We start from the raw sequence: 22,566 nt of genomic DNA on the forward strand, positions 1-22,566 counted from the left end.
GAAATGCTGTGGCATGACCTTAAACAGTCCATTCATGCTTGAAAACCCTCCAGTGTGGCTGAATTAAAACAATTCTGCAAAGAAGAGTGGGCCAAAATTCCTCCACAGCGATGTGAAAGACTCATTGCCAGTTATCACAAACGCTTGATTGCAGTTGTTGCTGCTAAGAGTGGCCCCACCAGTTATTAGGTTTAGGGGGCAAGCACTTTTTCACACAGGGCCATGTGGGTTTGGATTTTGTTTTCCCTTCATAATAAAAAACTTCATTTAAAAACTGCATGTTGTGTTTACTTGTGTTATCTTTGATTAATATTTAAATTAGTTTGATGATCTGAAACATTAAAGTGTGACAAACATGCAAAAAAATTAAAAATCAGGAAGGGGGCCAACACTTTTTCACACCACTGTATATATAATGCTTCAATTTCTGTTTTATCGCGTGATACGCCGTATGGCTGACCCATCTAATCTGCGGCCTGTAATGCACCAATCTAAGATTGCTGTAGAGACAAAATGTAATTCCATCAAGTTAGCATTTTTAAACATTCGTTCCCTAAAAAATAAATCATTTCTGATCAATGATTTAATAACCACAAATAACCTGGATTTTATGTTTCTAAATGAAACATGGCTAGAAGACAGCTGCAGTGCAACAGTCCTCAATGAAACAGCCCCTCCTAACTTTAATTTTACAAGTGTCTGCAGGACTGTTAGGTGGAGGTGTAGCTGCTCTATTTAAAGATGTTCATCAATACAAGCAAGTGTCATTTGGTCAGTATTTGTCTTTTGAATACCTAGGTATTGTGCTCAAAGGTGCTCCACGCATTCTGTTTATCATTATTTACAGGCCTCCAAAATACTCTCCAGCCTTTGTTGAAGAGTTCACAGAACTGTTATCAATGATTTCCTCAGAGTTTGACTGTTTTACTATTGCAGGGGATTTTAATATTCACACAGATAATGCAGAAATCAAAACTGCAAAAGAAATTATAACTGTTTTAAACACTTTTGACCTGATTCAGCATGTGCATGGACCCACACACAATCGTGGACACACTCTAGATTTACTCATCAGTAGAGGTCTAAACATTTCATCTATTGTTATTAAGGATGTAGCACTATCTGATCCTTTCTATATTTTCTTTGATATATTGATCTCTGTTACCACTGAATCTAGATCTGTCTCTGTCAGAAAGAGATGCATTAACGAGAACACTAGTGTGCTATTTATGAAGGCTACATCTTTAACACCAAGCATTTCTGCAGACTCTGTTGATCTTCTCCTGGATTCATTTAACTCAAAAGTTAAGAATGTTATTGATGATATTGCTCCGGTAAAGTCAGCAAGAAGACTGGCAGACAAAAATCATCTCGGAGAAAATCAACAGCAGTTCAGAGTATGAAAAGACAATGCAGAAAACCTGAGCGGATGTGGCGGAAGACGAAACTTGAAATTCACTATAGCATCTATAAAGACAGCCTTCATGCTTTCAATGTGGAACTAGCCACAGCTAGACAGAACTTCTTCTCAAACCTTATAAACAGTAACTTAAACAACTCGCACTCTTTTTGCTACTGTTGAGAGACTAACAAACCCCCCAAGTCAGATTCCCAGTGAAATGCTCTCCGACAGCAAGAGTTTGCTTCCTTCTTTTCTGAGAAAATCAATAATATCAGAAAGGAGATTGGCACATCTTCTAGTTATGCAGAGGTCACACAGATTCGACCGCAATTTCAAAAAGAAGTGACTATGTCTGTTTTTGAAGCAATTGATAGCAAAATTTTGGAAGAAACAGTACAGCAATCATCTACCTGCTATCTTGACACACTTCCCACATCTTTTTTCAAAAGTGTGCTTAACTGTTTAGAAGCAGATCTCTTAGAAGTGGTGAACGCCTCACTTCTTTCTGGGACTTTTCCAAACTCCCTGAAAACTGCAGTCGTTAAGCCCCTTCTGAAAAAGCGCAATCTTGATAACACAATGTTGAACAACTATAGACCAATATCAATTCTTCCTTTCATAGGTAAGATTATTGAAAAGGTAGTTTTTAATCAGCTGAACAATTACTTAAACTCAAATGGATACCTGGACAATTTTCAGTCTGGTTTCCGAGCACATCATAGCACAGAGACCGCGCTTATTAAGATAATAAATGATATTCGCTTCAATTCTGATTCTGACAAAATATCAGTTCTGGTACTACTAGATCTTAGTGCTGCATTTGACACTGTTGCTCATAACATACTTTTAGAGATGGGTCGGGCTTTCTGGGATGGTACTCAAATGGTTCAGGTCATACTTAGAAGGGAGAGGTTATTATGTGAGTATAGGAGAGCATAAGTCTAAGTGGACGTCCATGACATGCGGAGTCCCACAAGGCTCAATTCTTGCACCACTCTTGTTTAGCCTGTATATGCTCCCACTAAGTCAAATAATGAGAAAGAACCAAATTGCTTATCACAGCTATGCTGATGAGACCCAGATTTACCTAGCCTTATCTCCAAATAGCCCTATTGACTCCCTCTGCCAATGCATTGATGAAATTAACAGTTGGATGTGCCAGAACTTTCTTCAGTTAAACAAGGAGAAAACTGAAGTCATGGCATTTGGAAACAAAGATGAAGTTCTCAAGGTGAATGCATACCTTGACTCTAGGGGTCAAACAACTAAAAATCAAGTCAAAAGTCTTGGGGTGATTCTGGAGACAGACCTTAGTTTTAGTGGTCATGTCAAAGCAGTAACTAAATCAGCATACTATCATCTCAAAAACATTGCAAGAATTAGATGTTTTGTGTCCAGTCAAGACTTGGAGAAACTTGTTCATGTCTTTATCACCAGCAGGGTGGATTATTGTAATGGTCTCCTTCGAAAGAAGACCATTAGACAGCTGCAGCTCATCCAGAACGCTGCTGCCAGGATTCTGACTAGAACCAGAAAATCTGAGCATATCACACCAGTCCTCAGGTCCTTACACTGGCTTCCAGTTACATTTAGGATTGATTTTAAAGTACTTTTACTCATTTACAAATCACTCAATGGCCTAGGACCTAAATACATTGCAGATATGCTCACTGAATATAAACCTAACAGACCACTCAGATCATTAGGATCGAGTCAGTTAGAAATACCAAGGGTTCACACAAAACAAGGGGAGTCCGCTTTTAGCTATTATGCCGCCCGCAGTTGGAACCAGCTTCCAGAAGAGATCAGATCTGCTAAAACATTAGCCACATTTAAATCCAGACTCAAAACTCATCTGTTTAGCTGTGCATTTGTTAAATGAGCACTGTGCTACGTCCGAACTGATTGCACTATGTATAATCATTTTCTATTCTTAACTGTTCTAAATTATTTTTAAATCAATTTTTATATCATTTTGTTTTATTTTTTTTAATTCCTTGTTTTTATTGTTGTGATTATTATTTTTTTTAATGACTATTTCACGTCCTTTTATGTAAAGCACTTTGAATTACCACTGTGTATGAAATGTGCTATATATATTGCCTTGCCTTTCATTTTTACTTTACTTTTATTTTATTACAACTTCTTAATGTTTATCCTTTATTTTTACTATTTTCATTTATTTATTGTTTTATATTCCTTTTACTTTAACTTTTTCTTTACTCTCTCTGGTTCTTGTTGTTTTCTTTACTCTCTCTGGTTCTTGCATGAACAGATAGAATGATTGAGTAGATAAAGCAAAAATCTTGTTCAAAACTTTTAATAATTTTTGGGTTGCCATTAGTTTTGTATCTAAATTTTATTATTTAGAATTTTTTTTTTTTTTGTATCTAAATGTAACTTTTTTATTAAGTATCAGTGACAGCAAATTATGTAGCGTTTGTGTTGTGTTCAAAAGGCAGTAATAAATTTAGTGAAAGCGCGCTCTCTAGCGGTCACGTTATGAAACGCCTCATCCGCTGTGTTTGAGAAAAAGCGCTTCGCGGCACCCGTAGCCGCATCCCAGATTCAGCGCTGCCGCTGCTGTCACAACAAGAGAAAGAGGATAATAAGTTATTAGTCAGCTGACAGAAGAATAATCCTCTTCATAACGACTCCGAGCCGCTAACATTTTATTTCAAGTAAGAGTACTGTTTTTCTTTATTGATCAATAGGGTTTCCGGTGTTAGACTGCATTATTCTGTGTTTTTAACGGCGATGTTCACGAGAGGCCGTCTGACGTGTGCGCTTTAACGGTCATTTATATTATTATAACGTAGACAGTAATACTGAAATTAATTTAAAATAAAGCACGAAATGAATTCCTCATGCGTTGTGTTCATAAAGCATCAATTCAAATTGTTTAAAGAAAAAAGAAACATAAATTAACAGCTGATGCAACTAGACAGATGATGGATTTAAACAGTTTTGAGCGCGCAGTTAAAACAGTCTGATTAAATGCCATTAATGACCCAATGAGTAATTATGAAACTGATGGTTTTATGTCAGTTTGCGAGTTTTCACCGGGTTTGTTCGCTATGCAGCCATATTGACTGACCATCCGGGACTCTTACAGGAGTGTCCCGTGTGTGTGTGTGTGTGTGCGCGCGCGCGCGTGTGTGTGTGTGTGTCATTGAACAAACTCTTCTCAGGCTACATGGGCATGGAGCTGTCTTTTAGTAACCATCAATAATAAATTATTATATATTATCTAAGATTATTATGCATAAAGTTTTCTTGAAAATAACTTTCCTATTCATTTTTTTTTCAAGTGTACTTAAGGAATGTGTGCTATTCAGAATTGAACTTAAAACCCTCATGCAATTCCAGTTCAGTTCTTGTTTTTGAATTGAAGTAGTTATAATTCAAATCTGAGTAAAGCAATTGGATTCAAAGAAATTAATATAACTATTGTAAGTAATAATGTTTCATGTTTCAGAATGAATTACCTATAAACATTTTACAAACAAGAGTATTTCCAGAAACATTAGACAAAATTAATAACATTTTAAATGGATTCTAATGTATTCTACATGTAAGAGAATACTCAAAATGATGTGAAAGCTGAAATCTCATGGACATCTGAGAAACTGACATCTGAGAATTCCTCTGACTTTAATTTTTTATTTAATTTGTTTTTAAACCTTTATTAAACCTCTTCAAATAACAAGCAGGCATTATCATTGTTCAACACAGACTCAATAAATCCATTGAAAGAGATAGATAGATCATATCAATTAAAATCTTGTGGTTTGTGTCTATGCTCTTAAATCAAAAGGAGCCAGTCCTCAAATTCTGACTTTTGCCAAACCCTGAAACACTAAAGCATGCAAACAGAATAAAAGCAGAGTTTAAGCTGCTATAGCAGTGTTGTGTGTTTGTAATGATTTAGCTCATGGGTGTGGTGTGGACCAGAATGACCTCAGTGCCATTCTCTGAATGACCACTAGAGACTGCTCATGTAATATAAAACTGCATATGAAACTTGAGGATAATAAGTCATAATCAGGGTTATTGTAACTAAAATTAAAACCATTAAAAAATATTGTTACTTGAAATCCAGTTGTCTAATCAACCTTGCATTGTGTTGTGAATATTGTTGGCTCTTTAACAGATTGCTTTGTTCCTATTTTGTATGTCAATTTGGATAAAAGTGATAAAAAAGCTAAATGCAAATCTAAATGGAAAAAACAACAACAACAACAAAACATATACTTTACTGAAATAAAATTAAATTTGAAAATAGTTAAATTAGTTTATTTTAGAAATATTGCCAAGGTAATATTTCTCATTTTTGTTTAGTTGAGCTTAAAGCAATAATATAACTAAAATTAATAAACAAAAATGTATAAAAAACTATTTGTCATTAAGAAAAAAAAAAATTACTAAAACATAAATTGATAACAAAATATAAAAATTAAATCTAAGTAAAGAAATCAACAAATCTGTAATACATTTCAAATATACTAAAATTAATAATTCTTGTTGTAAGATTGAATCGTAGCTCATAACGTTATCAAAACCACAAAAATATAAGCAGCAGCAAATAAATACAATTTCTTATGATTTGTTGTTTTAAAGTGCTTCATTTTTGCAATTTCATTTTTAATTTTTGTGCTTAGGGATTTACCGACAAACATCTAAAAAAGCATCCAAAGGCTTTTTTTTTTTTTTTTGCAAATACACCCACAAGACTTGATTTGATTTAAATATGTCTGCAGAATGTCTGACAAAAGTGAGCTAAAAGCAGAGTTGGAGAGAAAGAAACAACGACTGGCTCAGATCAGAGAGGAGAAGAAGAGGAAGGAGGAAGAGCGCAAGAAGAAAGAGGTGAGCTGGGGTCTAAACTGCAGTGATTTGATCTCTTTGTGTTTGTTATACAGGAATAACCTCTCTCTCTCTCTCTCTCTCTCTCTCTCTGCTGCTGCTGTAGCTGGATGGACAGAAGGAGGGAGCGTCTCCTCCGCAGGATGACTCTGATCTGGAGAGGAAGAGGAGGGAGGCAGAGGCTCTGCTGCAGAGCATGGGGATAGTGGACGCCTCCATGGGTACGAAACAAAGCAGCATGGGAAATTAGGCTTTTGTGACTAATAAGTGTTAGCAACAAGCATGCTTTTTTTCTTACTGACAAAAAGGGGTCATATCGGAAGAATGACTTTTTTTTCTTTAGTAAAAGCTTTAAACGCTTTGAAAACATTCTGTCACTTTCAGATCTCAAAACCTCCTTTCCAATGAGAAAAGACTATTTATTGAAACTAAACTGCAAAAATGGACCCTTTTCACAGACTGATGCACTTCCACCGTTCTTAACATCGTAAATCTAGTAGCAACATTTATTTTTCATTTAAAAAAATTTCAATGTACATTTATGACTTTGTGTTATTTATTACATTGGCATTACATTACAGGAAAGTTAACACTGCTGCGTGATCGTTGAGTGTGGAAAAAATTGGAAATGTGAAAATGGTCCATGACCTGTTCTGAACTTTTTCAACATTTTTCTGTTCATCAAACAGATTAACATATTAATACACAGGTTTCATGTTTACATGTTAAAAGGACATTTCACCCCAAAAATGAAAATTCTGCCATCATTTACTCACTCTCCACTTGTTTCATACCTGTATGAGTTTCTTTTTTCTGCTGAACACTAAAGAAGATATTTTTAAGAATGTTGGTTAATAAGCAGTTGACGGTAGCCGTTGACTTCCATTGTATTTTTTTCCCATAATATGGAGTCAATGGCTACCGTCAACTGTTTGGTTACCAACATTCTGTAAATGATGACGGTATTTTTATTTTTGGGTGAACTATCCCTTTAATCATGTTTGAAAAACAACAACAAAAAAAAAAAAAAACCTGAATCAGTCGCTATGAGATAATAAGAACACTGGATACCTGTTATAATTTCTTTAAAAATATGTGACCCTGGACCACAAAAGCAGTCTTAAGTCGCTGGGTTATATTTGTAGCAATAGCCAAAAATACACTGTATGGGTCAAAATTATCCATTTTTCTTTTATGCCAAAAATCATTAGGACATTAAGTAAAGATCATGTTCCATGAAGATATTTTGTAAATTTCCTACTGTAAATATATCTAAACTTAATTTTTGATTAGTAATATGCATTGCTAAGAACTTAATTTTGACAATTTTAAAGGTGATTTTCTCAATATTTAGATTTTTTGCACCCTCAGATTCCAGATTTTATATTACAGAATAGTTGTATCTCGGCCAAATATTGTCCGATCCTAACAAATCATACATCAATGGAAAGCTTATTTATTCAGATGTATAAATCTTATGACTGGTTTTGTGGTCCAGGGTCACATATATGATATGATCTGTTTAAACCTGCCTAAGCTGGTTTAGCTGGTTGCTGCTCACCTAGCCTGACCTGCTGACAGAAACCAAAACCTTAAAATAAAGCCAATTTGTTTAGAAATGTTATCCATTTCCTCATTATTTCTTCTTTCTTCATGAAATAATTTGGTTTGGTTTGGAATGAGCACTGATGTCTTTTTAACGCACGTGGATCCTGCATGAATATTAACCTGTCCTTTTTGTCTTCTCTTTTTTTTTGGCTCAATCCTTTGGTTTTGCTGCTTCATCGTGATTATTACACCACCCTGCTCTCGCTTTGCTTACCTACTATTTATATGTGTTTTTTTATTTTCAAACACCCCCTTCGCTTTGCTTGCGCATGTGGATGTGTGTGTGTATGTAGTGCAACCTCTGCGCGTGGTAACAGAGGATACGTGTCTGTTTCACTATTTAGTCCCCCCTCCCATGTCCCCCTCTGCCAAATCAGTGGGCACACCCAGCGAAACGGGCAGCCAGGACTCAGGAGACGGCGGCACGGGGCCGAGGTGAGACGCACATGTGTGCACTGACATCAGAGATCTCATATCACAATATGAGTACTTTATATCAGCCTATCTGTATATACAGTACCATTCAAAAAATTTGAGGTCAGTAAGATTAAAAAAAAAAAAAGACTACTTTTATTCAACAAAGATGCATTAAACTGATCAAAAGTTATTTTTAAAGACATCCCATTCAAATAAACATTCTATTTATCAAAGAATCCTGAAAATGCATCATACCACAGAAATATGACGCAGCACACCTGTTTTCAACTAATAATAATCAGAAATGTTTCTTGAGCAGTAAATCAGCATATAAGAATGATTTCTGTAGAATCATGTGACACTGAAGCCTGGAGTAATGATGCTGAAAATTCAGCTTTGCATCACAGGAATATATTCACACACAAAACAGTTCTTTTAAATTGTAATAATTTTTCACAATATTACCATTTCTACTGTATTCTTGATCAAATAAATGCAGGTTTGGTGATTAGAAGAGACTTCTTTCAAAAACATTAGAAAATCTTAATGACCCCAAACGCATGAACGGTGATGTAGTTCATTTTGCTTGAAATTGAATTAAAATATGGTTTGTACTTTAAAATACCATGTGATAATGCCTGTTTTTGGATAATTAAGTGATGTAAATAATTTACAAATGAAAGATTCTGCATCCTATTTTTTCTTCATTATTCATGACATAAATGATAAAAACAGCTTCACAATGTAAAACATAATCATTATTTTAACAAGCAAGCATAAACAACTAAACTTTGCTTCACGCTCTGTATTTCACATTCCTTCATGTTTCACTGTAAAAATGTTTTCATCATTGCGCTTTAACATCTTTTAATCTTTTTTCTTCATTCTTATAATTTGTCACATTTTCTGTCATTTTTATTAAATGTTTTGAGTTTTTCTTCATCGGTAATTTCTTTCAAAGTGTTGGAAAAAGTGCAATAAACTTGTCACTACAGGTTGGCACTGTTCTCACCATTTTGATTTTACTAAAAAATGTGAGACAACAATTAAACGGATGTTTTCAGTTTTAGTGAGTTTAATTAAAAAAAAAAAAAATCTAAATATCAATGACACATACAGTACATTTAGAAAGTATTCACATACATTTTCCACATTTTGAATGACTAAAAAAATCTTTTAAGGTCTGACATAAAGTTAAAACACGTGAAAAAGATCAACTATTATATTGCAAATGTGAGTTTCTCTGTTTCATATTGTGTAGTATGTGAAGCTCATCTGAAGCGTGTGTGTGCATGCACATGTACATTAGTGTATAACAGCGACTCTTATAACTGCTCTGCATGCTTGTCTGCCTCTGTGTGTGTGTGTGTGTGTGTGTGTGTGTGTGTGTGTGTGTGTGTGTGTGTGTGCCTAACAGGACTCTTCATTGGGACTCTGACCCCTCTACTCTACTGCTCCATTCAGACTCTCAGCTCGGGTACTGCTGACTCTCTCTCTTTCATTAACCATCACTCCTGCTGCGCTTCACCTGCATTCTCTCCTTCATTTATCTTTCTGTCTCACATTTGTCCCCTCAATCTTGCTGTCTTTTTTTTTCTTGGATAGTCTTGATGAACCAAACAGTGCATCGTGTGAATACGATGTGAATTATATTTCCTTTCGACACCCCTAGCATAGCTAGCTAAATGCTCTCTAACTATATTAAAGATAAGTTCCTCAGAATTTAAAAATTGTTTTCAAACATGCTTCCATCACACTCCCCCCACTTGTCATTAAATTGAGAGTCCAGGTCGAGTGATCTATGATTTGTCAATGTACTGTACAATCTTATTTCCTGTTGGAAAGAATTTAGCTATATTTACCTTTTCTGACCAACATGAAATGTTCCTTATGTAACATATAGGCCTGGTTTCAGAGACAGGGCTTAGATGAAGCCAGGATTAGGCCATAGTTCAATTAGGACATTTAAGTAATGTGCCTTAGAAAAAAAACACTGCTGGTGTGCATCTTGAGACAAAACAATAGCACGGACATATTTTAAGATCAGTCAGTAATTTTCTTTTATTTTTCTTACATTTTAGTCTGGGACTAGTCTTCAGCCTTGTCTGTGAAACTGGGGGATAGAATTAAACTATATTTAGTTTAGCATTTACTTCATAAGACTCCTTAAACCTTTTTTTTTGACATCCTTGTGCAGGTTCAAGCCTCTCATAAACCTGTTATTCACATAATGACTTTGTGGACATAATATCACCCTTCAGCAGATGAAATTTTATGAATTTTTGGTTTGTTTATTAATTTATTTGTTTTAAATGTAGTTATTTATTATATTAAATTTAGTTATTTATTATTTTTTATTGAAAAAAAAATATTTTAATTAAATAATGAATTAATGTTAATTAATTGATGTACTTTTTATTTATTTGTAATTTATGTATGTTTTATTAATTATTTAAAATGATTTATTTAGTTATTGTTTTTACAATTTTTCATTTTGTAATTAATTTATTGTTTATCATTTATTTTAATTAATTAATTAAATTATCTATTGTTTTTATCATTTTTATTTTTTTAAATTGTATTGTTTTATTTTTATTATTTAATTTAATTATTTATTCTTTATCATTTAATTAAACTATTTTTATTTAGTTTTTATTTTATTTTATTATTTACTATTTTTATTTATTTATTTATTACAGTATCCCACAGTCTTTTTCTGTCTAAACATATGCATCTGTATTTTCTGCAGACGTGGCCTGTTGAAATTGGGCATGTCAAAGGTCACGCAGGTGGAATTCCCGCCCAAAGAGCTGGTGTCATACTCAAAAGAGACACAGACGCCCACACAGACTCATCACAAAGACGGTAAATCACACACATTGCATTTCTTTGTGTGCATCAGTGTGCATATGTAACTAAACTCCTTCGCTGCTGTGTGTAGATGAGGAGGAGGAGGAAGATTTGGCAGTGATGCAGCCTGCTCTGGAGAATCAAGAGGAGAAAGACTCTCAGAATGAGGAAGAGGAAGGTAGTGCTCGCAAACATGGTTAAACATGAAATATAGCTGAGCTTTTCAACTGATGAAGGGAACTGTTTCTGTGTGTAGCGTCCCCTCATGAGCTGACGGAGGAAGAGAAACAGCAGATTCTTCACTCGGAGGAGTTCGTGACTTTCTTTGACCACAGCTCTCGTATCGTGGAGCGCGCTCTCTCTGAGCAGGTGGACGTGTTTTTCGACTACAGCGGACGGGACCTTCAGGATAAAGAGGGGTGAGTGTGTTTATCTGTTAGCAGACGTGGTTAGTCTCTGGTGTGTGATGTGTCGTTTGTGATTGTTTTATTGTGTTTGTTTCAGAGAGTCTCAGGCTGGAGCCAAACTCTCCCTGAACAGACAGTTTGCAGACGAGCGCTGGTCCAAACACAGAGTCGTCACCTGTCTCGACTGGTCACCGCAGGTACGCGATCATGCTCGAAGTGTGTAACACTGCTTTTAAGACTCTTTCAGTGAAGTTGTCCTGTTTTCTGTCGTTCCTATCAGTACCCTGAGCTGCTGGTGGCGTCATACAGCAGTAATGAAGACGCTCCGCATGAGCCCGACGGTGTGGCTCTCGTCTGGAACATGAAATATAAGAAAACCACACCGGAATATGTCTTCCACTGCCAGGTGATGAGCTTAAGGCATGTCTCTGTGAATGATATGCATTAAATAATGTATATTATATTTTTATCTTGGTATTATTCTGATCTCATCCTCAAGATCACAACTTATTTATATAATATTTACGTTATGAAAATTACTTGTTATTTTCTTAATAGAAGTAAGTAGAAACATGATGATAATAATAATAATAAAAACATTAAAATAATTAATTCATTAAACATAATTCAATTAATGAATTAAAATAGAGGAAAAGTGTTTTAGAGCATGGGTGGATGGATGGATGGATGATGGATGAATTAAAATAAAATAAATAAATCCATTAAAATTAATAAACAATTAAATACAAAATAAATCCATTAAAATGGAGGAGAAGTGGTTTGGTGCATGGATGGATTAATTAATAAAAAATAAATAAGTAAAGAAAGAAAGATCACAAGTGGTTTGGAGAATGGATGGATGACTAATTAAAATTAATTCAAATAAATGCATGAATAAACAAACAAATTATTAATTAAAGATATTAAAATAAATAAAGGCCACAAGTGGTTAGAAGAATGGATGGATGACTCATTAAAATTAATTAAAATAAATGCATGAATAAACAAATAAACAAACAAGCAAACGTATTAATTAAAAGTATTAAAATAAATAAATAAATCAATTAATTAAGATCACAAGTGATTTGGAAAATGGAAGGATGACTCATTAAAATTAGTTAAAATAAATGCATGAATAAACAAACTAACTAACTAACAAACATATTAATTAAAGTTATTTAAATCGATCAATAAATCAGTATGTTATGTGCATGCCAAGACAAAAAATCTGGCTGCCATAAAATTGACCAAAGCCTTGGACCAGATTACCAATTGGCTAAATCGTTCATGTCTTCAATTAAATGTAGACAAAACTGTGGGAATGTTTTTTACAAAAAGACAATGTAATAGTGTGTCAAACATATCAATTTCGGGTCAAAACATTACTATTGTGCCACAATTTAAATATCTGGGCGTTATTATTGATTCTAATTTCTTTTTTAAAACACATATTAAGAAAGTCTGCAATAGGGTCAAGTTTAGTTTAGCTAATTTTAGATATATTAGAAGTGCCCTTACATTTCATGCTGCTAAATTATTTATGGATGCAATGATTATGTCACATCTAACATATGGTCTGACAAGCTGGGGACAAACTAACAGCTCATCACTTAAGCCACTAGCAACTATTTATAAAAAAACTCTTAAAATTTTGGACCAGAAGCCTAATAGTTTACATCATTGTATAATCCTTAAAAAATATAAACTGCTGAGCTGGGAAAATGTAATCAAATATAAAAACATTTGTCTGGTTTATAAAATTTTACATAATACCGCTCCGCCTCCTTTCAACTCATTCATAATCCAACGTAATAACAGCAGTCATAATACCAGAAGTACCACACGTGGCGACCTAGTAATCCCACTCAGAAAAAGTACATTTGGTCAATTATCATTTTCATTTACTGCAATACATAACTGGAATTCATTGCCCATTACAATTAAAACATACATATGTATTCGACTTTTATTGCACACCTTAAAAATTGGCTAATCGACAATTACACCTGCACACATTAATATGCTAGATGTGATGTGTGCATTAGATGTGACATGATCATGCTTCTGCTACTTGATCTCTGCTGACTGTTTCAATGCTATGTCCTATATGTGTTTTAATGTGGCCTTTGCATGATTATTTTGTGTGTCAATTTTTCTAGTTTATTGCTTGACCTGCTTTTATGTCTTTGCAAGTTGTGTTTGCTTGTCTGTTTCAATTTTGTACCACTTTGTTTGTTTGTCTAAGCTTTTGCTTAAGCTTTGTTTTAATTGTAATGTATTTATTGATGTATGCCAATTAACAACTGGCTGGGGACTACAGCTGGAAATTAGCCGTAGAGGCTAAAGCTGCTCTTTTCATTAAAAGAGGTTGTCCACATTACTATAAACCAATAAAGTAAAGTAAAGTAAAGTAAAGTAAATAAATCAATTAAATAAGATAAGTGGTTTGAAGAATGGATGGATGACTAATGAAAATGAATCAAAATAAATGCATGAAGGACACACCAAACTAAATGTCTTAATAGTTTTAATATTAGTGATTTAGTCAGTTTATTTTACATATATATATATTTTTTATTATTTGATGTAATAATATATCATTATGTGGGGGATGGTGTCTTATGGAATATGTTTGTTTGTTCAGTCTGCAGTGATGTCAGCAGCGTTTGCACAGTTTCATCCTAATCTGGTGGTTGGAGGCACGTACTCGGGGCAGATCGTCCTGTGGGACAACCGCAGTAACAAACGCACCCCTGTGCAGAGGACACCTCTCTCCGCCTCGGCTCACACGGTACACACGGACAAACACCGACTCCTCTTCATCACCTGCATCCACACTGTTCTCAGTCATCTGTCTGTGTGTGTCTGCAGCACCCGGTGTACTGTGTGAATGTGGTGGGGACGCAGAACGCTCACAATCTCATCAGCATCTCCACTGACGGCAAGATGTGCTCCTGGAGTCTGGACATGCTGTCCACACCACAGGTACAAACACACAACCACGGGAAGTACATTTCTCTTCAACGGCCATTGCACAGCTAGCTAAAAGCTGTCTAACTATATTAAAGGTCATTCAAGCAGGATTTTAAAATTAATGTTTTCATCATATTCCCCCTGCTTCTTTAAACAAAGAGTTTAATGTATTTCCTGTCAGAACGCATTCAGAAACTCTACTGTTGCTATTCTCTCCTCTCAGCAGATGGATTTTTATGAATTTTTGTTTACTGTATGTTATTTGTTTATTTAATTATTTGTTGTTTTAATTTAATATTTTTTTATTTGTTATTTCAATTATTTGAATATTTATTTTTATTTGTTTATTCATTCATTTATAATTAATTATTTTTAATTCATTTATAATTTATTAATTGTTAGTTACTTTTGTATTTATTTATTTCTGAATAATTTAATTAGGAAACACATACAAGGCCTCTAGATACACTACTGTTCAAAAGTTTGGATTCAGTAAGTTATCAGTAAGTCACATTAAATTAATCTAAGTGTCAGTAAATATATTTATGTTACAAAAGGTTTTTGTTGCAAAATAATGCTGTTCTTTTGTATTTTCTATTAAAAAAAAATGTTCATGGTTTCCACAAAAGTATGAAGCAGCACAACTGTTTTCAACATTGATAATCAGAAATGTTTCTTGAGCAGTAAATCAGAGTATTAGAATGATTTCTGAAGGATCATGTGACACTGATGCTGAAAATTCAGCTTTGATCACAGAAATAAATTACATTTTAACATGTATTCAAATAGAAAAGAGTTATTTTAAATTGTAATATTTCATATTATTGTTTTACTGTATTTTTGATCAAATATATGCAGACTTGGTGAGCAAAATAGACTTTTTAAAAACATTTAAAAAATCTTAACGACACAAGCTTTTCCTAGGCAATGCGTAAAGTCATTTTGGATAAAATTATGTGCCAAATACATTATTCTAAAAATTCTTCTATGATTCCTAAAATGTCAACAAAAAGTCAGTAGAATTTGAAACTGAGCCATTGTCTCTCATTTACCCAGTCAAACTCACATGTCTCTGTGTGTCTGCAGCACCCGTGTACTGTGTGAATGTGGTGGGACGCAGAACGCTCACAATCTCATCAGCATCTCCACTGACGGCAAGATGTGCTCCTGGAGTCTGGACATGCTGTCCACACCACAGGTACAAACACACAACCACGGGAAGTACATTTCTCTTCAACGGCCATTGCACAGCTAGCTAAAAGCTGTCTAACTATATTAAAGGTCATTCAAGCAGGATTTTAAAATTAATGTTTTCATCATATTCCCCCTGCTTCTTTAAACAAAGAGTTTAATGTATTTCCTGTCAGAACGCATTCAGAAACTCTACTGTTGCTATTCTCTCCTCTCAGCAGATGGATTTTTATGAATTTTTGTTTACTGTATGTTATTTGTTTATTTAATTATTTGTTGTTTTAATTTAATATTTTTTATTTGTTATTTCAATTATTTGAATATTTATTTTTATTTGTTTATTCATTCATTTATAATTAATTATTTTTAATTCATTTATAATTTATTAATTGTTAGTTACTTTTGTATTTATTTATTTCTGAATAATTTAATTAGGAAACACATACAAGGCCTCTAGATACACTACTGTTCAAAAGTTTGGATTCAGTAAGTTATCAGTAAGTCACATTAAATTAATCTAAGTGTCAGTAAATATATTTATGTTACAAAAGGTTTTGTTGCAAAATAATGCTGTTCTTTTGTATTTTCTATTAAAAAAAATGTTCATGGTTTCCACAAAAGTATGAAGCAGCACAACTGTTTTCAACATTGATAATCAGAAATGTTTCTTGAGCAGTAAATCAGAGTATTAGAATGATTTCTGAAGGATCATGTGACACTGATGCTGAAAATTCAGCTTTGATCACAGAAATAAATTACATTTTAACATGTATTCAAATAGAAAAGAGTTATTTTAAATTGTAATATTTCATATTATTGTTTTACTGTATTTTTGATCAAATATATGCAGACTTGGTGAGCAAAATAGACTTTTTAAAAACATTTAAAAAATCTTAACGACACAAGCTTTTCCTAGGCAATGCGTAAAGTCATTTTGGATAAAATTATGTGCCAAATACATTATTCTAAAAATTCTTCTATGATTCCTAAAAATGTCAACAAAAAAGTCAGTAGAATTTGAAACTGAGCCATTGTCTCTCATTTACCCAGTCAAACTCACATGTCTCTGTGTGTGTGTGTGTGTGTGTGTAGGACAGTCTGGAGCTCGTGTTCAAACAGTCCAAGTCAGTGGCCGTCACCTCCATGTCATTTCCTCTGGGTGACGTCAATAACTTTGTGGTGGGCAGCGAGGACGGGTCCGTCTACACCGCCTGCAGACACGGCAGGTAAGTGTGCGAGCATCGAGCTGTTTGTGTCCGTTTCACATCTGCACAACGGTTTCATTTCTATTGCTGCACGTGTGTGTGTGTGTGTTGTAGTAAAGCGGGCATCAGTGAGATGTTCGAGGGTCATCATGGACCAATCACAGGCCTCGACTGCCACACAGCAGCAGGACCAGTCGACTTCTCTCACCTGTTTGTCACTTCCTCCTTTGACTGGACCGTCAAACTCTGGAGTACCAAGGTGCCAAACACACCACAAACATTATTTACATACTATTATATAGCATACATTTTATTTATATACTATTATACTATTAATATTATTCATATTTTTAATAAATTTTATTTTTATATTTTCAGTTTAGTTCTTAGTTTTTTGTTATAGTATGTACTTTTGTTTTTTATTTGTTTTAAATTCTGTTTAGGTTTATTTAAGTTTTAGTTATTTTAGTACTTAAACCTATTTTATTTCAGATTCTAATTTTATTTTATTTTATTTTTTTAATAAGTTTGTTTTTTTTATTTCAAGTTTTAAATCTAATGTTTGTATTTTATGTAATCTCTGCTTTATTTCGTAAAAAAAGAAAAGATTTTCAATGGTTTAGTTTTAGTTAATAACAACACTGGTCTGTTTGTGTCTCAGATTTAGTTATAGTGTTTTGCTTTATTTTACTTTATTGTTAAGTTATTGAATGTTTACATTTTATTTACGTTTTATTGAAATCACATTTTTAATAAGTTTAATCATTTTAATAAGTTTTAGTTTTAGTAATTTTAGTACTTGAACTTGTTTTATTTCAGTTTCTAATGAAAACACTGGTCTGTTTGTATCTCTCCTGACAAAACAATAAGCTTTATTTTTATTTCAGTTTTAATTTGAGCAATTTTGGAACATTTTAACTTTAAACTTAAAACCTTAACTTTCACTTAAGTCGTTTTTTTTTCAGTTTATGTAATATCTGCTTCATGTGTCAATGAATGAAAGCAATATTTAATAGGTTGAGTCAACAATTAACAACGCTGGTCTGTCTGTGTCTCTGACAGAACAATAAGCCCTTGTACTCTTTCGAGGATAATTCAGACTACGTGTATGACGTCATGTGGTCTCCCACACACCCCGCTCTGTTCGCCTGTGTGGACGGGGTCGGACATTTGGACCTGTGGAACCTCAACAACGAAACTGAGGTACAAAAATATATATAATCTGAACAAATCCACAAGTCTTGACTCTTGACTGATAATCTGCTGCTTCAGGTTCCCACGGCGAGCGTGACGGTGGAGGGAAGCCCTGCGCTGAACCGCGTGCGCTGGGCTCAGTCGGGACGAGAGGTGGCCGTCGGAGACTCTGAGGGCCAGGTGCACATTTACGACGTCGGAGAGGTGAGGATGCAATTCAATACAGTTAAAGGGTTAGTTCACCCAAAAATCTAATTTCTCCCATTCATATAGAAGTGAACCGTCTTTGTATTTCTATAGTCTTTGACATAAACAATGCTGATTATTACAAAATGGTAACTCGGGGAAAATAATTTTTGAATAAATTGTGTTATTATTGTTTTCTTTGTGCACAAAAAGTCTTCTCAATGCTTTGTAAAATTACGTTTTAACTAGGGCTGCCACTAATGACTATTTTTATTTCGATTAATCTATCGACTAATTTATCAATTAATCCAAACGATTAATTTCCCACAAAAAATCAACAATTTTACTTAACAATATTTTATTAAATCCAAATTTCTATTAAATCCTTTTTAAAGCAGAAGTAAAGTGCAACAGAGTGTCCATCTTACAGTCCAAATCACGAAATCAAAGTTCAGTATCATAGTGTAAGAATACATATCCACGTGTTCTAGTCTGCTAATAATAAAATTATAATCAAAAAAACACTTTTTAAATGAGTATTTACCAGAAATATTATTTACCAGAATTTATTTAGGTGGAAAATGTAAATGTGCAGTATTTCTGAATTTTTTTTAAAAAAAATTATTTTTTAAATATAAAATCAATTCATTGGAGATGCTTTTGATTATTAAAAGAAAGAGTATAGAAAAATGAAAATTGAGAAAAACTGAATTTGGAAATAAAACTGATTTCGTAGGGCCCTATAATTATAATATTTTTTTTTGTGGTAATAAAAATAGATTTAAGTGAACAATAGCTTTTAAAATGACTTAAAATACATAAAGTTAAAATCAAAAGCAAGAACTCATATGGTTTTATTGAACAAAACTGTTAAAATACAAAGTATTATAAACAACAGAGCTAATGTACATTACATATTACAACAAACGGCCTGGCATTGTTTTTACACAATACTGCGCAATCTAATTTTGTTTAATATTGTTTAATATTGACCAAGAACCATTTAATTTAAATGTCCACTTAATCTTTAATATTTGGTCATTTCTTTAGGACAGAAATGCTGTAGCCACTGTAATTAAATGAATATGTGGACATCAAAACCTGTAAACTCAGTGGGTTTTTAAGGGTTTGAGCTTTTATTTTGAAATCGCAATGTATTCTCCTGTGTTTGTGTACAGTGTACAGGTTCGTATGTAATGGTAAAGTGATTATATTTCGTTTCGTTTTTTATAAAGTTAATTTATAAAAACGTTTGGAGCACTTTTTGTTCGTTAAATGTAAGTTTTTCTTTTTTTTAAGTAACGACCAAGTGGCCAGCGGCAGACAGTGAGCTGATGTTTGATCAATTTAGGCTTCTCAAATCATCACAACTTGCCTAAAATAAAATCTATAGATATAAACAGTTCAAGCATATCGCAATGTTAGTTTAAATGTTTGAACTATATAAATGTGCGCTAGGTGCATATCTAATTGTTTGTGTGAAGAGGGGAAGCTGAAGCGCGCTTTGCAGGACATGGAGGCGCCAGAGTGGTCACTTGCATTTTGTTCTTGCTAGTGGAAACAACTTAAAATACGCCATAATGTTTGCTCATAAAGGTAAGAGTAATACATCATTCGGAACTGTAAAGGGTTAGGTACTACTTCTATTTGTGTGCATTCACAATATCAACAAAACGCTGTGCTTTTATAAAATAAATAGGAAAACAGAGGATGCGCTTGCTGTCTTGTCTTGAACAGGAGCGCTTCACAATGATGAACCGAAACTCAACGAATTGAGTCACAAATATGATAAATATATATAGAAAGCTTTAAATTACTACTTTAAAACTAAATAATTCAGATCGAAAACAAAAACTCTTTCATTATGTAATCCGTAAAGATGCATTTCTCTCTAAAGGCACAACCAATGAGGAGATGGCGAGTCATTTTTCATCACAGTCTAAAATATAAAAATAAGGAAAAGCCTAAAACTGGCCATATTATATATTTTTTCAGATTTTTATGTTGCTCTGCTCTGAATTCCTTAACATTCAAAGGATTTTCTGCAACGCAATTTTGTCTGCATGATATGTGAATTATTTATTAGCCTATTTTTTAATCCATGCAGCAAAATGCTTTAAAAATGACTTTATTGCATTCCAGATGATTTTAAAGAACTTTTCACTATAAATCTGGGCGCACATTGCGTTCCCAGATGAACGTTATAATAAACCCAAACTCACAACAACATGCAGAGATGGAGTTTGAGACGCTCCTCACGTGTAAATGATAAGTTTCTGTGGAGCTACTGTGAATGGAGCTGCTGTGTGACGCACGTATTTAACCTACACGCATGTAAATAATTAAAGCGCATATACTGTATTAGAACTGCATCGCATATAATTATTTTATTAAATCATATGAACGAACGTTTGGAACGACATGAGAGTGAGTAATTAATGACAGAATTTTCATTTTTGGGTGAACTATCCCTTTAAATGAACTTCTGCTGCTGTGGTCTGTCATTGAAACACATTTCGTGTTTTCTCTACAGCAAATCTCAGTGCCGCGGCAGGACGAATGGACGCGTTTTGTGCTCACGCTCACCGAGATCAACGAGAACCGCGAGGATGTGGAGGAACTGGCCGCTCAGCGATTGGCTGCATGATCACCATAGCAACCCCTGCTGATCAATGACGTTTCCCCTGCATTTGCATATCTCCACCTTCTCTGAAGTTATTTTAGTGACAATCTTGGGCTCTTTTTTTCATTCTAGAGACAAATGGGATATTTCAGAAAGCAAGACTTTGCTATTAATAATTGAAGCACTTAGTGTTGCTAAAAAATTAAGAATCTAATAAGAATCGTAGTGGGATTGGATGGTGAAAGTAGATTATATCAGGCGGGAATTGTAATGTTTTTATCTATTTGTAGGATTAGAGGCTGATTTGGAGGAAAGGGAGGATTGATTGCTGTGCATCAACACTAACACTTCCAATATGCAAACTATTGTACAGCAGCTTCAGACACTGACATAACCTACAGTAACAGGAGAAATGTGCTTTTTAAGAGGTGGGATATTTTTAACATCCCCTTCTGGATAAACTTTCACATTATTGGATTATTTATAGCTTTTTAACAAATGCATTTTGTTTTTAGCTCATAAAGACTGAACATGCTTTTGTAATAACCAAATCAGCACACTTTTCAACATGTAACTCAGTTCTTACTTCTGATTGCCTTAAAGCTAATTTTATAACACACACACACACACACGTATCCACAATCTTCCATCACACAAAGCATAACCCTCTTGGTGCTTGTTTATTCCAGCGCTTGCCTTTGCAAAACGTTGGTAGAAATCTCTAGATCACCGTTTTAAAAAATGTCCCATGATTTGTAATTTCAAAAGGGCTTGGATAAAAACCATGGTCCTTTAATTAGCATTTCAAATTTCCCTTTGGCACATATTTAGACTAGTAGACAGTGTTAATATTTTGCCATTTATTTATTAATACAGTTTTCCTTTAACAGTTAACGGCCAGCTTGTCCACATCTGGATCCTTTTATATTTATGTATATTTAATTTGTTATTTCACATATTTTATTTGTAATTTGAATTTAGTGACCTCCCAAATAATTTTTAAATATTTCAGTTTACTCATTATCTGTGGATTTTAGTAGTATTTATGTAATTTATGTGTTTTCTTGACATTATATAAGCAGCATTATTTAGTGACAAAATCTCAAGACCTAAAACAGCTTCCCTTTTACATTCATATGTAAAATTCTAACAAATATTGGCATTTAGTAATGTTTTTAATGGATATTATGTGAATTTAGCCTGAACTTTGAAATATTGCAGCTTTGAATGGTTCTGAACAACTAAAATGAAAATGTACTTGATGAAAAAAAACTTAAATCAGTCCAGGGAGTCAAACCTGCCTTAATCTAGACAAACATTCTGAACCAAAGCTTGTCTGTCTCTTTTAAATGTTGTTTTGGTGAAATGAAGGAAGCTCTGGATACTCACCTCAGTATCTGACATCTGAACACATTCATCAGGGTCCCACAATCATGAAAACACAGATCAGATCAGGGAATTTTGAAATCTTTATACTTCCAGCTCCAGAAAAGTTGCATGAATAAAAGTTTAAATCTTTTAAATTTCTATAGCTTGGGCTGTCATGGTTGTGAGCTTTTGGCTGATGATTAATTGTTACATAATTATGAAAAATTTAATAGTAACTGATTAATACCCATACACAGTTAATGGGTTAATTTATTC

At 33.7% G+C, this 22,566-nt stretch overlaps 1 protein-coding gene across 2 annotated transcripts; it reads left to right on the forward strand.

The window, feature by feature from the left end:
* Positions 1 to 3,947: 3,947 nt before the first annotated feature.
* dync1i2b (dynein, cytoplasmic 1, intermediate chain 2b) lies at positions 3,948 to 21,945 on the forward strand. 2 transcript variants are annotated; one of them, XM_058778610.1, is made up of 17 exons: positions 3,948 to 4,083; positions 6,163 to 6,271; positions 6,375 to 6,489; positions 8,221 to 8,311; positions 9,711 to 9,770; positions 11,043 to 11,158; positions 11,235 to 11,321; positions 11,400 to 11,562; positions 11,648 to 11,747; positions 11,831 to 11,956; positions 14,195 to 14,341; positions 14,422 to 14,535; positions 16,807 to 16,940; positions 17,034 to 17,178; positions 17,982 to 18,122; positions 18,192 to 18,317; positions 20,833 to 21,945. In XM_058778610.1, exons 2-17 carry the CDS (start codon positions 6,164 to 6,166, stop codon positions 20,944 to 20,946), a joined length of 1,887 nt encoding a protein of 628 aa, XP_058634593.1. In that variant the 5' UTR covers positions 3,948 to 4,083; position 6,163; the 3' UTR covers positions 20,947 to 21,945. The 2 variants fall into 2 exon arrangements, with proteins under 2 accessions (XP_058634593.1, XP_058634594.1); XM_058778611.1 differs by lacking the exon at positions 9,711 to 9,770.
* Positions 21,946 to 22,566: the final 621 nt, after the last annotated feature.

The sequence above is a fragment of the Onychostoma macrolepis genome, chromosome 06 (assembly GCF_012432095.1).
Source record: "Onychostoma macrolepis isolate SWU-2019 chromosome 06, ASM1243209v1, whole genome shotgun sequence".
Taxonomy (NCBI): Eukaryota; Metazoa; Chordata; class Actinopteri; order Cypriniformes; family Cyprinidae; genus Onychostoma; species Onychostoma macrolepis.

What these genes read in the sequence shown, in the direction of transcription:
- dync1i2b (XM_058778610.1), top strand. Translation starts at nt 6,164, where the DNA reads ATGTCTGACAAAAGTGAGCTAAAAGCAGAGTTGGAGAGAAAGAAACAA. An exon ending in ACATGCTGTCCACACCACAG is followed by an intron (nt 14,536 to 16,806) that starts GTACAAACACAC and finishes GTGTGTGTGTAG; the next exon opens with GACAGTCTGGAGCTCGTGTT. An exon ending in ACATTTACGACGTCGGAGAG is followed by an intron (nt 18,318 to 20,832) that starts GTGAGGATGCAA and finishes TTTTCTCTACAG; the next exon opens with CAAATCTCAGTGCCGCGGCA.